Source organism: Lates calcarifer, linkage group LG1, assembly GCF_001640805.2.
Source record: "Lates calcarifer isolate ASB-BC8 linkage group LG1, TLL_Latcal_v3, whole genome shotgun sequence".
NCBI lineage: Eukaryota > Metazoa > Chordata > Actinopteri > Centropomidae > Lates > Lates calcarifer.
In genome coordinates, this window is record NC_066833.1 from 25,262,189 (window position 1) to 25,276,521 (window position 14,333).

The following is a 14,333-nucleotide window of genomic DNA, read 5'->3' on the forward strand; positions in this document are numbered from 1 at the left end:
ACCTTTATGTATAAAATAATAGCTTTTTCTGACTCATAGCTTATCATAGCATTTCAAAAGATATACTGTTCTCAAGAGGTGAGTCATTTAATTAGAAAAATATTGTTTTTCAAAAAGATGCACTGCTATTGAGCATTAAATCTCTCTTTTTTTCTGTATTCATTTTGTGGTAGGTTAGTTGAAACTGACCAGAGATGGAGTGGGGCATCAGTTCACTTTCTGGTTCAGGTAGCAGGTCAACTGAGCTTTCCTCTGTTCGATCACTGTTGGTTATGGTCCTCCTGATGCTCTGGTATCTGTGAATGAGAGCGTAGTGAAAGTGTAGTGTTACAAAAGTCATCAAAATATCTTGAAATGCAACTATTTAATGGAATTCATATATATATATATATATATATATATTTAGAAATCAAATTTTCAGTGGAGAGAGAATAAGATAGGAACACTGCCCTACTGAAAGTCTTTGTATACCTTTGTTTATTCAAAGGTACATTAGTTCTGAAGAGCCTCACGATGAAGAGAAACAAAGCGAAACCCAGAGGCAATGTCCCATTAAAAGAGAGTACAAAGAAATAGGTCTCTGAGTGGACATTTTTGTGAGCACGCAAGTTTTATTTTGCCTCTCTTGTCTGTTAAAAGCCACTACCCATGGTTTAGTGAGATACTGACTACATTATCTAACTGTAATAATGTTTACTAGTGAGAAAGCTATTCTGGATATTGCAGTATGTTTCTCTTTACAAAGCCTACCTGCGGTTGAGTTGCTCCATCTGCTGAATAGAGTTAGAGCGGGTCAGTCCCTGCGGGGCAGGCGGCCCAGTGGGACGCTGCCATGTGGTGGTCCTGTTCACATGGTCCACGAAGAAAATCCTCCCATGGCTGTCGATCCGAGCCTCCCAGTCTGAGAAGCAATTAATATTGGATACAATGTAGATGTTTAAAATGAAGTTTAACAAAATGTCTAGGGAAATGCTAACAGCTCTGTGATGCTAAGCTGCATGCTTACATAAGAATGCTAACATCCTCACACTGATGATGTTAACATGTTGATGTTAAGAAGGTAATATTTACCATGGTCACCACATTAGTTTAGAGTGTTAGCACGACAGCTTTTGCTAATCAGTGCTAAAAATTAAGAATGGCTGAGGCTGAAAGGAATGTATTTCTTTTGGTATTAAGTTATAAAGTTTTTCTTATTAAATTATAAACCAAGAAACCGGAGGATCACCAAAGTTATCAGCATCTCTCCTGTGGGAAACATGGATGTCTTTATAAAATTTCAAGGCAATCCATTTGATAATTTTCTAGATATTTTATGCAAACAAAACCATTAACATCATTAGATAAAAAGTCAAGAGATCACAAAAGTCATTAGGATTTGTCCTCGGGACCATGAACGTCTGTTAAAACATTTCTGGCAATTATCAAGATAGGTCATTCCAAAGTTAGGGGGTCGACACACTCAAATTGTTATTTTTTGAGTCATTCAATTTGAGTCAGTTAATTTGAGTCAGCAGGACATGGACATGGACACACATGGATACACAGACACATAAACACAAAGACACATTAAACACAGGTGGTGGTATACGCAGAGAGACAAAAACAATATGGTGCATGCAGACACACACACTCACTGGGGGGTAGAGGCTCGTCCACACGTTGGTATCGGTGAATGTCGTGACGTACAGAGGGAAGCGAACGTACAGGATGGCCGTTGACATGTGTACCTGAACACAGAAAACATTCAAAAGACGGGAAAAGGGAATTTTGTTTTAATATGGCAAAAATGGTGAGAATATGTTGAATGGCACTATTCAGGTAACATTTAAGAGACCTTCTCTTAGGAATTCAAAAAAATTTCAACGACAAAAAGTGAAGAATGAGTTGCTTGAAACGAAGTACCTTCCTCTCCGTCTGTTTCTGTAGTAACTTGCTCTGAATCCACAGACTCCTCATGTGGCTTCGCCTCCTCCCCTTCCTGTTCTTCAGCCACGCCCCCTGCAGCCTGCAGGCTGAGCCTCCTCATGCTGATCTCCTCTACCCCTTCTCGCTCCCTGGCTGGCGGCGCTTCTCCTTCAGCCTCAGTGACCGGCAGTTTGCCCACCCCCCTCGTCATCTACAGCTTGAGTGGTTGGAGGGGTGCAGGTAACTACATCTCCCCCAGGATCTATGGCTGTCTCTGCTCCCTCCTCCGCCTCCTACAAAATACCAGTGAAAACAGTGGGAAAAACACCAATAATATTAGAGGTAGTGGTAATGTAGGTTTAAGCTCACTAGTAAATGTGCAAGGCATTCACACCTACTGCCTCAAAATGTCACTGAATTACAAGAGGTCTGTCAGTCCAAGTGGAAGCTCAGAACATAAGACAGCATTGGCTCCATCACCAAGGCAACAAAAGAAAGCTGAGAGATGTTTGACTCCATGCAAATATGTATTGGTGCGTAGGAGTGACAACTCAAAGGAAACAATCATGGAACATTTGTCGAACAATCCAATGGTATCTGGATACAGATAATTGTTTTCCACTCTGTTCTCAGAAATTTGTCAAATTACATGTAAAAATTTTCTCCCAACTAACTGGCTGAATTAAAAATATGTATTTCACACCCTGTATTGAACACATAATGGTGGTGTTACAGTGCAGTATTATGGCGCAGTGTCACACAAAAACAGCTGGGGCTAGGACCCAGCTGAGACTGCTACTCAGTACAATGTGCACTGTGAAGAAACTAATGACAACCAGGCTGTTGCACAGTGGACTGTGCCTGCACATACAGGAGATGAAAAACTGGTATGATGACAGTTGACGGTAGCAAAACATCATAAGAGGACATCAGCGGAGTGTAGGCGCAATCATGACTACCTGAGCACATACATGATGAACATGAGCCTACTAATGAACAAGAACAGTCTTATGCGAAACAGACATTTACTACTTAAACTTTACTGGGATTATGTTAACTTTAAGATACAAGTGAATACCAATCTTTTGCAATGAGCAATAAAATGCAGTCTTGAAATATTTACTCTAAGAATGCACAGCACACAGCAGTAACAATTGATGCACATTCATCAGTGGTTTAAGTTTCTATAAATAAATCAATAATAAAATAATTTCTTCTCATTTTTAAAGTGCTACTGCATTTCAGTAGAAATCATTGTTTTATTAAATGAACATTTAAGTCTGTTTGCAAGAATTCATTCTAGTGTTTATAGTTACCATGTGAAGGTTTGACCACTGGTAGCACCATAGAGCAATGTTTTTATGAGTTCGTCCCCTTTTGCTTGTATTGCACAAAAGCATGAAGACGTGTATGCACACCTGCCACGCAATTTCCATCCTGCTATTGGTTTCACAACTGACTGTTGGTGGCAGGAATGAGCAAATTAATGTAGCAGTTTGCACCAACAGAGGCAGTGAAGAAGTGAGCAAACATGAATGTAAACAATGCAAATTTAAAACCTTTTTTTTATGGTTTTGCAAAGGGGAATGAAATGCAGTCAGCATGTTTGTTAGACCTCAAGGACACACAGTGCTTTTTGGTGAGAAATGCTGAATATAAAAATAACAGGAAAACCCCACAAGACACCTTGGACAAACAGCTGATGATATCCAAACTTGCTAAATCTGCTAATAAATAAAACATGTTAAAATATATCGAATGACGCTTGAGTCTTGGGTTTCCTTGCAGACATCTGCTGACGTGATTTGCCAGGATGGTTTTGGACAGAACAAACAATTTCAAGTCATCTTAAGCTCTGAGAAATTGTGTTGGGAGTCTTTCAGTATTTTCTAATATTTTGATTATTTAGTTAATCGTAAAAATAATCACAACAGTTTAACAGTTTAACAGTTTAATTAACAATGAAAATACATTTTTGTTACAGTCTTAACAGGAACATTTAAGTAATAACAAAGAGCTGAATGTTGACATAAGGATAATGAACTCACCACAGCAGTGGTCAGTGTGACTGGACAGCTCTCTGATGATGAGAAGGCTGTCTGCGGGGCTGTTGCCATGGAGCAGGTGTCGATCTCTGATGAGGGTTCCTCGCCAGGCACCCTCTCTTCCTCAGGCACCTCTCCGCCCTCAGGCAAAACACTATGGGACATAGCCTCAGTGAAAGGAACCTCCTCCACCTCAGAGAAGACATCTGGCTCCAAAACATCTTCCAAGTCCAGACCTGCCTCCAACTCTACCTCAGCGGGCACGTCTTCTGTCACAGCACCTGCACCCTCGGGCTCCTCCTCGATAACTGATGGCTCTAGCTGCTCAGGCTCCTGTTGGAGCTCGGGAAATGGGTCGTCTTCATCGGGGCCGCCGACGTCAGGAGGCTCTCCGTTCATCAGCAGCGGTGACAGTGGCACTGGAGTGATGTCGTTGGCCCCCGACCTCTCCTCGTCCTCGTCTGAATCTATGTGCAACATAGCACTGAGCCTTGTGTGTGTGGGGAAGCTAGAGCGCAGTTTGGGTGAGGCCGCACCCAGGGGTCTTTCACCGGGACCCTTGGGGGCCTCAATAGCATCCAGGCCCTCACTAAGTGACCCCTGGAGTATTTCATGGCCCGACAAGCTTTCAGAATCCACAAATCTAGCCTCAGCTCCAACAAGAGACAGGTCCTTTTCCGGGCAGGCCGTGGCCCCACCTTCCCACATGCCCTGGGAGCCCTGGGAGCCGGTAGGGGAGGGGCCTGCAGAGACCACCCCCGGAAGGTGATGTGGAAGGTCCTCATCATCAGATGGAGTCCCTGGAGCTCCATTCAAGGATGAAATGCCAATGATAGAATCAGGGGAAGCACCTACAGTAGACAGAAGAGGTTGTGCATTGATGAAAATGAACAAATTTAAAAACAAAAAAAACAAAATGCGAATACAATTTAAAGGCAGATTTACCATCAGGCCCCGTTGAGGTGAGCTCCACTTTGAACTGCAACTGGCCACTTACGTGTTCAGTGGGCAGGCGCCGACACAGAGAGAAACTCACAGGCTGGACACTGGACAGCCAAACAAAGAGGAGACACATCACTGTACACATCAAATTTAAGTAATGAGACAGATCATTAAAAATGTTCTTCTGACTGAGCTGAAGCTGGACTGTGTTAAATAAAGCATCCCTGTTTATCACCTACCCAGGTATTTTTTCAATAAGCCGCTGCACAGGGATAGTGAGCTGACCGAGGAAGCGTTTGATGATTGGTCGGCTTTTCGCGAACTTGTCCTTCACCTCAATATACAGGATGTCTGTCATTAGCGCTACAAATGTGTATTTCTGCAGAGAGGCAAAAACATACACCGGTCAGTAGATTCTCAATTATGATATAATTAAGCGATTGATGTAAAAGCGGGGGAAAGCACCTCTCCGTGCCAGATGGGGTTGGTGGTGTTAGCGATGATGGCTGATCGTCGCTCCTGTCCATGGTGACTGAAGACGGGGAAGACGCTCCTCTTCCCTGGGTGGATGGACATCTTCAGGTATGGGTCCGGATTAAAAAACATGCCCTTCTTCAGGCCAGTGGCACGCAAGTCTGCAACAAAACATTCCAGATAGTGGTCTTATAACCAGAGGGACAAATATTTATTCAGTGGAAGCAAAGGACTGGTTCCCTCTTCTCTGCCTTATATAAAAGATAATGGCCAACAGAGAAAAGTGGTTTGAGTGAGCAACTTCTAAAAAAGACATTCTATTCTTGTAAACTCATTAAACTAATCCTGATACTGACTTCAATAGAAAACTGATAACATCCTTTGTCTTCCTCTGTCAGGAAAACACCTCTTTAAATTCCAAGACCACTGTGTTTCCTGAGCAGCTGTGAAAGTTTACCCTGGCTTTTCCCAAAGGAACTGTTAGACAAAGATGAAGATAAGATTACATCACTCAGCTGAAATCCATAAGTCTGGTCTGTATTTTGAGGGCTTTGTTAAATTTACTTGAAGTTATTTGCTCCGCTTCCAGATTTGCTCTGATTTGTTATTGAGGATGATTACAAGAGCTCTCTGAGCAGCAGTGTGGTACTGAAATAAACTTCTCAACTCACCCGTCAAAGTAAAGCTGATCAGTTTCCGAGGATGTTCGACGCCCACCTGCTCTGCCAGCCCCTCCACCTGAGAGAGAGAGAGGAGACAATGTCACACTCTACGCACCACAGGAATGTCATTCACATAAATCTAAATGCTAACACGGTAGACGACTTGGGAGGTGTGGGGGAAATAAATTCACTGTAGCTGCAAAGATGCACTGCTCATTGTTGATGCAGCAGAGAAAATTATATTACTTATGTACATGGCCTAGTGTTAGGGATTGATTCTGTCATATATGAGTTTTGGTGGTCAATTAACTGGACTGCATGAAACATGGTATACAAACAATAGGTTACACCCAAACCACTCTGAGGCTCCATTATGTACATATCATGTGGACTTCCCGAGACTACTGACCATTTATTATCCATTTTCAGATTTTCCAGCCTACAAGAGACCATGTCATTGGTTTTATATTTATAGCATTTCAAAAACCCACTTACAGAAACCTAAAATCTGCTTAATGGGATAACTCAGCCCTGCTTTTTGGGCCATTAGAAAACAAAATTTTGAGTTAGGCACAGAACTCCACTGTTGAAGGTAAGAAGCAACCACGTTTTAAAGCAGCATTTCTTTTCAGCAGGTGACTTCCACGTCTAAAATATTAACAAATACCCATTTACCCATAATGCTACAGCTGAACAGGAGCTTGGAACTCTGCATGACTAAATCTCTCTTCCCCTCTCATTCCCTCTCTCTCTCTCTCTCTCTCTCACACACACACACAGACAAGTGCACAAGCACAGACCAGGACTGCTGGATTCTTCACAGTGATGCAGGGGGTTGTAGCTCGCAGGGCTCCACTCACTCCGTGGTAGTACTTGAAACAGATCTTGGTCTCAGCTGTAGAGGAGGCAGTAAAGACTAATGGGATATGGAGACATTGTAAACACTCTCTGTCTGTTGTTGGCCACACTGCAGCTATATTGTAGACTGTGGAATAGTGCTTGAATATATTATATGCAATTATCTTTCACACTCTAACAAATTCATTCTAAATATACGGTTAACATATTGCAATTAGAGATAATTATCATTCATGAAATCATATGAACATAAGAATGGTTGCATACATGAAAGCTTACATGAAAATTCAATTCATTTTTACCTTTTATGCCAGAAAAACATTCACATTCTGAATGATACGCATACTTTATAAGAATGGAATGAATTGTATCATTAAGTATGACTTGTAACTTACGCTCCATAAAGTAGGGCCCAGCCTCTAGCCTCCAAACAATCTGACCTTTTTGGGTGCCATTCACCCCTCTGTTCTTACAGTCCCACACGTTGGATGGACTGGTTTCATCTGGAAAAAAAGAAGAACTGTGAGTTGGATATGAGCGAGTGTTGATTCTGTGATTGGACAAATCATGCTCTCGCTGTGTTGACGTTCCCCCCTGGTTTCAAACCAAAGAACGTTAACTAGAAAAACAGATGACAGCGCTTAAGCTCTGGACTCTGCGACAAAAAAAACAAACAAAAAAAAAAAACAAAAAAAACAAAAAAACAACTGCAACCGGGCTGCATCTGCTCTGCCTTTCAGTAAGTTTAGTCTGCAGACTCTTTCTTTAATCAGTGAAATCCATTCCCAAAATAACCTCCCTGCGACCTCCAACCAGAAGGACAAACACCAAACTTCCTCTGAGTTAAAAACAGGGAGGGGGGAATTCCGCTGTACGTAGCACTTTCGCACACAGATTAATGGAACACCAAACTCAGCTGACTGAGTGGAGAGTTTCGAGTGAGGACTGTGTACTGTATATGCGTATGCATGAGTGTGAGCGCGCCTCTGTGTGTGTGTGTGTGTGTGTTTGTGTTTGAAGGGGAGTGGAGGGCAGGTTGCTTATCATTGAGTGTCTGCTTAGTCGAGGAAAGCGGTAGCCCCTCTGGGGTATAAGACCCTGGAGCAGATAATGAAGTCCTGGCAGCCTTATGATCGATATGAAGTGACCTGAGGTGTCAGGCCCGGCACCAGCAGTTTACACTATCTCTTTCCCCCACATAGCATTCCATCTACAAGGGAAACTAATCCAGATGGGTTAAGTCCTGGAGGTCATCAGAAATGTAACTAATTATTTGGTAAACAAAGTTAAAACAACCATGAACTACATTCTTTTATACTATAATTGCATGGTGGCCAGAATCTACTGCTGCCTGTTGTACTGGGGGTTTGTCTGACCTCTCGGAAGTCAAAGGCATCCATTGTCTTCAAAAATCCATTATCCACTACTAACACAGTAGATCATGCTGAACAGCCCACAGGCTGCAATTCTTCCCTGAACATCACTGTAATATATCAGTAATTATCTGGTGTAAAGAGACAACTTTCACTTTTTGCCTCACCACATAATGAAAAGGCAACTTATGGGCCTGGCAGCAACAGCATTGATTCTGCAGTTGAAAGATTCTGTTAGAAAAAGCATAATGCTAGTTTTCAAATGAACTCATTATTTTCATCCAGACAGCAGAATGTCTCAAGGGTTTGCTCCCGTTTCAAGATGTATTTTGTGTGAGCTGCAGATGTTTTGCAGGACAAGGTTTTATCATCATTATCAAACAAATGCGACGATGGTCAGAATCAAAGTAATAGATAACCTAGTATAGGTTTCATTTCCCATAATACCACCAATAGTGTCATTTTGTTTGACGCTCCCTGTCTGGTGAAAACCCACATCTTTCAAAGTCCTTCCTTCCAATTCATTTTTTTTAACCTCAAGCCAAAACTGAGATAAGCCTAATGACATTATCAGGGCTACTGTTTCACAGATAGGTGTCTTCGGAGTCACATATAACTAACAACTGTTTTGACAAAATAAGTAGTAAGGTAAACTGACCTTTATGTGTAAAACTGGTGTAGTGCCCCTTTAATATTTCAGGTTTTGGCTGCCTTTTAATGAACATCACTTCCCATTAGTCCTGGACCATCGCAGGTTAAACGTTTGCAGCTAGTTCAGACATGTTTGCAATAACAGCAGGACAGAGACGACCGACGGGAGGTTAATGAGGTTTTTTTGGAGAGCAGAGACACAGCTTAAGAGTTACTTAAAAAGAGAATGTGGGTGAATATTATGCATGAGGAAAAAAACAAGTTACGATATGCTGTGCGCTGCTATGCTATGCAGATTCATGGGAGACAGTTTTTGTATACTAACAAATTAATTATATAACTTTCAACTTATAATAGCAAGGTAGCTTGTGGTAGATACTCATCTTAATTTTCTAAAAAAAAAAACAAAAAAAAAAACACACACACACACACACACACACACACACACACACTGAAAAAGAAAAAGAAATGCTGAATGAGAGACAGAAATGGAACAGAGGTTAGCCCAAAGGTGACGTCAGAACGTCAGCTTTTTACTATGTAAGCAAGATGGCATAGAATTCAAATTCTTAAAAACAAAGGTGATGGTGGAACACAATTGCTCCTGTATTACTTTTCACCATGATGGACAGATCTGCCAGACAGGTTGAGCCTGATAGCCTTCTTCAGCACACAGGTCAATGTATTTCCCCCCTGTCAAATTCCTGTCTCTAAGCAGGATTAGCATACATTATTGGAGACCACCACGCTTGCCTCCAAGACACGCATGGTTTGTGATGGTGCGTGTGTTATCGTATACTGTGGCAGAGCTGTTACATGTTGACTCAGCTTCCAGCCCTGTGTAAAGTCTCAGCAGCTCCTGTTTCAGTATTGACTCTGAGATGGAAGCTCCTGCACAAGACTCTGGCTCTACCTGGCTATTCTCAGCTTCCAATAATAAAACTGCAGGATCAGCTGATAAGCTTTGAGGACAGGTGGGGTCAAGTCAGCTCTGGTCCTGAGTGCCTGCAAGTTTCTGAAACAGTTCAGCAAAAAAAGATTTTGGGGGAACATTGTAGAGGTAGATTGGGAAAAAGAAAAGAAAATAAATGGTGTCCTTTGTTTCTTTTTCTCCTGCTGAATAAGAGATTTGTGGATCAGAGGCAATCTTCAGGATCAAAGTCAGGATTCAAATTCAGTGTTGACAAACCAACCAATTGGAGTGTAGCATGAAGTAGGCCATTTTTCAGGATCCTGGTACTATGCACACTGGCTCCAACTGTTAATATTATTAGTGGCACTTGTCCTTTTCCTAATATGGCAAGTCAGATATAGGTCAGTGACACAGAACATTCTGGCCAATGAGATGCTGCTAGTGCCAATTTTTAATTAAAAAAAAAAAAGCTAAATGTAAAAACCAGCTTATCTTTTAGTATGAAAATTCATTCCTGACCTTGAAAAATGTAGATCAACAAAATGATCACACCAGTGTCCAGGTACTAGCCTTTTCCAGTGTTTTCAACCATTTAAGTTTGCTAAGTTGACATGGAGATGGATTTATTGCCATACAAACAGAGAAGATGTCATGACTTTTTACATCAAGTATATGTCTAAGGTCAGGAGTGATGTTTTATGCTTAACTCTAAGCCAACAAAGAAATGTGCTGTGCATTACTGTAGATAACCGCTTTTGTTTGTTTCAGAACACACAATTCGTTTCCGCTTGCATATTCATAATGCTTCAGTTCGCTAGAGACTTATCGCACAATATGCCCCAAAATTTATAATTTACAAGCAACCACATAACACTCATCTCATAGTGTGACGTGTAATGATGTGAAACTTGAATCCCTAAACACCTGACTTGAGACTCGAAAGCAACATCAAGCCTTCTTGATGTTCTTTAAGACCCACAACATCAAAAAAATGTATAGGACAACAACCTGCAGATCTTGCATGGCTGCACCTTAAATATTTATTATTTGGACTATTCATGGATTTCAGTGATGCTGACACAGCTCTATCATTTAAATGGTCTGCATTCAAGAACTTCATCTTGACTTGCATTTGCTTATGAAGACCTGTGACTTGACATGAACCTTTCCTCAAAGACTTGCAGACCTGACATGGGCTTGGACTTGAGATTTGATCTTGACCTGCTATAGAAGAATTAGAAGCAGTTCTACTAGCAACTACATATATAAAAAAATGATCATCTAACCAATGTGGTACAGCCCGATCCAGTCGGTGGCATCCACTTCCTCCTTGATGTCCCAGGATATGACGAGGTTCTGACCACGGTTCAGCGTGTACTCCAGAGTGGACGCCGTTAGCGAGGACCTGCTCTGGGAGGTCACCAGGTCCTGTGTCGCTGTTAGCCCGCGGAAGCCCTATGGGACTGCTGACGACGGAGGCGGTATCGACGGTGGCCCCGCCCCTCTCCGCCAAGGTCCGCAGGTTCTCTGGGCTGAGAGTGTGCCGGAGGTGGGGGCTGCGCCTTCGTGGAGCCGACAGGTGTTCGCGGCCCCCCACGGCCAGGTTGGGTGGATTATGGGAACGGGTCCTGGGTGGTAGGACTGCTGTGGCGAGTGAAGGGCGCATGTTGTGTGTCTGGTGAAGAGGCAGCTACGAGAAGGGAAAATGATTGATGGGACGTCCCAAGAAGAGGCAGAGATGTGTAGGAGCTTCTTACTGATTGGGTTGGTTGTTGGCGTGATGACACATTCTGCTGATTTATCCTTGCTGACCCAACTTAAATCCTCACATTTAAGGAGTCGCTTGAAGAGGCTGTCATTACTGGAAATATATGGGAGTCTTGCAAATAATAATGTTGATCCCTTCTACACAGAGGCCCCAGTTATCTTCCCTTTTGCTCCTCGCATCATAACATCACTGTCAAAGTTGAAGTAATCCATCAACAGTCACAACAGTTCTCCACTGGCAATGGGAACCTGAAGATTGGGAAAGAGGGAGAGACAGAGAGGAATCAGTGAGCTAAAAAATTGCTCCTGTACAACAAAAGCAATGATTGATATACTGCAAGTTGCAATCAACAAATGACTGAACAAGCATTAGTCACCAGCGCGGTTGTTTGCTGTCAAAGAACCTGTCACAGACACAAATAACCCTGGACAACCATTTCTCTCCATTCCTTCTTCTCTGACGAACCCTTCTAATGAAAAAGGAAATGTATGCAAGGAGGATTTCAACTGTGCACAATTCATTCTATTTTTAGAACTCATTTTTATTAGTTCATTAGTTACTATTATCTGGGTGGTAAGAAGTAAACAACATGTACTATTTAATCTTGATTAATGATTAATGAAACACTTAATCAAAGTCTATATATGATCTTCATACTGTAACAAACAAATGTACCCCCTGTAGAGAGGAGTAAACTGAAAATATCTCATTTGAAATCCATTATCTCTATGAGATTATTGGAAAATAAATGTTTAGATCATCCTAATAGCCCTCTCTCTCTCTCTCTCTCACACACACACACACACACACACACACATTTCTGCAACTGGGTTTCTGTGGTTTTTGTCAGTATGGGCTGCCTCAGTAAAAACAGAGAAGGGACACAGGCAGCTGTATCTGCCTCCCAGGAAGCTCTTCAATCAACAAATGCCAGTTTGGGAACCGTCTGGGGAGTGCTGTCAGTCTCAACCAGAGCCATCTTGTTTTTAAAGGAAGAGCGGCATGTGACTTCAGAATCTAGCCGAAGGCAGCTGGTTTTAGACGGGTCTAAGAAGCTGTTTTTTTTTTTTGTGTGTGTGTGTGTGTGTGTGTATCCAAAGGAGAAAGGTTTGGTAATATTAAGCTAATATGTGCCCGGTGCAGTCACTGGAAAACTATGTGGGCTGTAGTCTGAGCTAAGCCCTGATATCTTTGGCATTTTAAGTGCGTATATGTCTCAAAAGCTGAGCTGTTCACTGATGCTTTGAAACCACTGCCTCCTCTGCAGGCCTCAGTGTGTGGCATGCACTGTATGTGTCACTGTATTTAATGAAAAAGTTTGAATCGTTAAGTTATTAGCAAAACTGAAAACCAACAACTTGGATGTCACTCCACATCAAATAACACAACCATCACTGATATACTTATTCGCATTCGCTTTACTGTATCTCTTCTGTGTAATCTGAACAAAAATCTAAATATTAAAATGACTGTGGGAGGGTGCATGGACTTTTCTTCAATTTGACCCTTTCGACTTTTTATTTTTGAAGATGTTTGTTTACATTTTGGAAAAATTAGCACCATTAAATTTATGCTATGGTAGCTATTTGTAGGTCCATTTCCAATTCCATTTGACTCCATTAACTGTGTCAATGCCACTGCTGCTGCAACAACTGCAGAAAGTGTCAGTGAGCAGGCCAAACAACAATAACTAACCTCTCTCTTCGCCTGCCCTTTTCACCTCCTGCAGTATCTTTGCCTCAGGTCTCTTCTCTGTCCGTGCTCATTTCCGCTCTCCCAGTTTGAAAACAGCTGCATTAAGTGCACGTTGGCACTCATTTCTGTTCTTTCTTTCTTTACTTCAGTGTGCTCTCTGCCTTGCCTTCACTATACCCACAAACAACATCCTCTGCTTAGATATCAAATCTAGTCTGAACTGAATGCAATTTGCCTTGTATAAATAAGTAATTCTATCGATCTGTTACAGGATTTCTGATGTTTTTTTTTTTTTTTTAAATCTCTGACGTTTCAAGACAAAAAATTCCTCTAGCTTGAATAATTATATATTCTCAGCTTTAGAATTTTGTTTGCATGAGTTCATTTTTTAAAATCTGTCACATACCATTGATGACAATATATGTACAATACAACTTGACCTAAGTGATAAAATGATAGTGGTAATTATTGCAAAATAACTTTTCCTTGATGGAAAAATAAAAGACATGGTCAGTATCAAGTCAATAGAACTCATTCCATCCATGTTTTGACAGACAACACAAAAGGAGTAATGAGAATAGTGCAGCACACATGCTAATGTTTGGCCTACTGCAGCTGTGCACACCAGTACGTCAGGAGCGGGAGCGAGATAAAAGGAAAAAAGTATTAATGAAAACTCAAGCGACAGCATTACTAAAGAAGACAGCCCAACGGACACAGTCCCAGGCTCAAAAGATGAGGAGATTGTTGAAAAGATGGGTCTGAGGAATTTGGTAGCGTGGAGATATTTTAGCTAAGAAGCAGAGGAGCGTGAGCTGCAAATTGTGTCGAAAGTGTATTCCCACAAAGACAGGTAATAACACTGATCTCTTTTTACCATCTGAAGCAGCACCATCCTTTAGAGCACGCACAGGGCAAGTCCCAGACCCAAGCAAGTGCTGGTGGTCCCCCTAAAACAACCAGACCAAACAACAACAGACCATAGTGTCCTCTTTCTCCAGCACCATGCCTTACGACAAAAAAAAAGTAAACATATGATATCTT

General features: G+C 41.7%; 1 protein-coding gene across 1 annotated transcript in view; it reads right to left on the bottom strand.

Annotated features, from left to right (window-relative positions):
- Window positions 1-14,333, bottom strand: part of hecw2a (HECT, C2 and WW domain containing E3 ubiquitin protein ligase 2a) — a 36,876-nt gene that overhangs the window by 16,187 nt on the left and 6,356 nt on the right. The window contains 14 exon segments of the mRNA XM_018678648.2: window positions 190-296; window positions 751-901; window positions 1,638-1,730; window positions 1,906-2,095; window positions 2,097-2,201; window positions 3,957-4,804; window positions 4,899-4,999; window positions 5,135-5,274; window positions 5,361-5,530; window positions 6,041-6,107; window positions 6,832-6,926; window positions 7,285-7,392; window positions 11,113-11,254; window positions 11,256-11,842. Coding sequence (XP_018534164.1) covers window positions 190-296; window positions 751-901; window positions 1,638-1,730; window positions 1,906-2,095; window positions 2,097-2,201; window positions 3,957-4,804; window positions 4,899-4,999; window positions 5,135-5,274; window positions 5,361-5,530; window positions 6,041-6,107; window positions 6,832-6,926; window positions 7,285-7,392; window positions 11,113-11,254; window positions 11,256-11,492 — 2,554 coding nt within the window. The 5' untranslated portion in view covers window positions 11,493-11,842.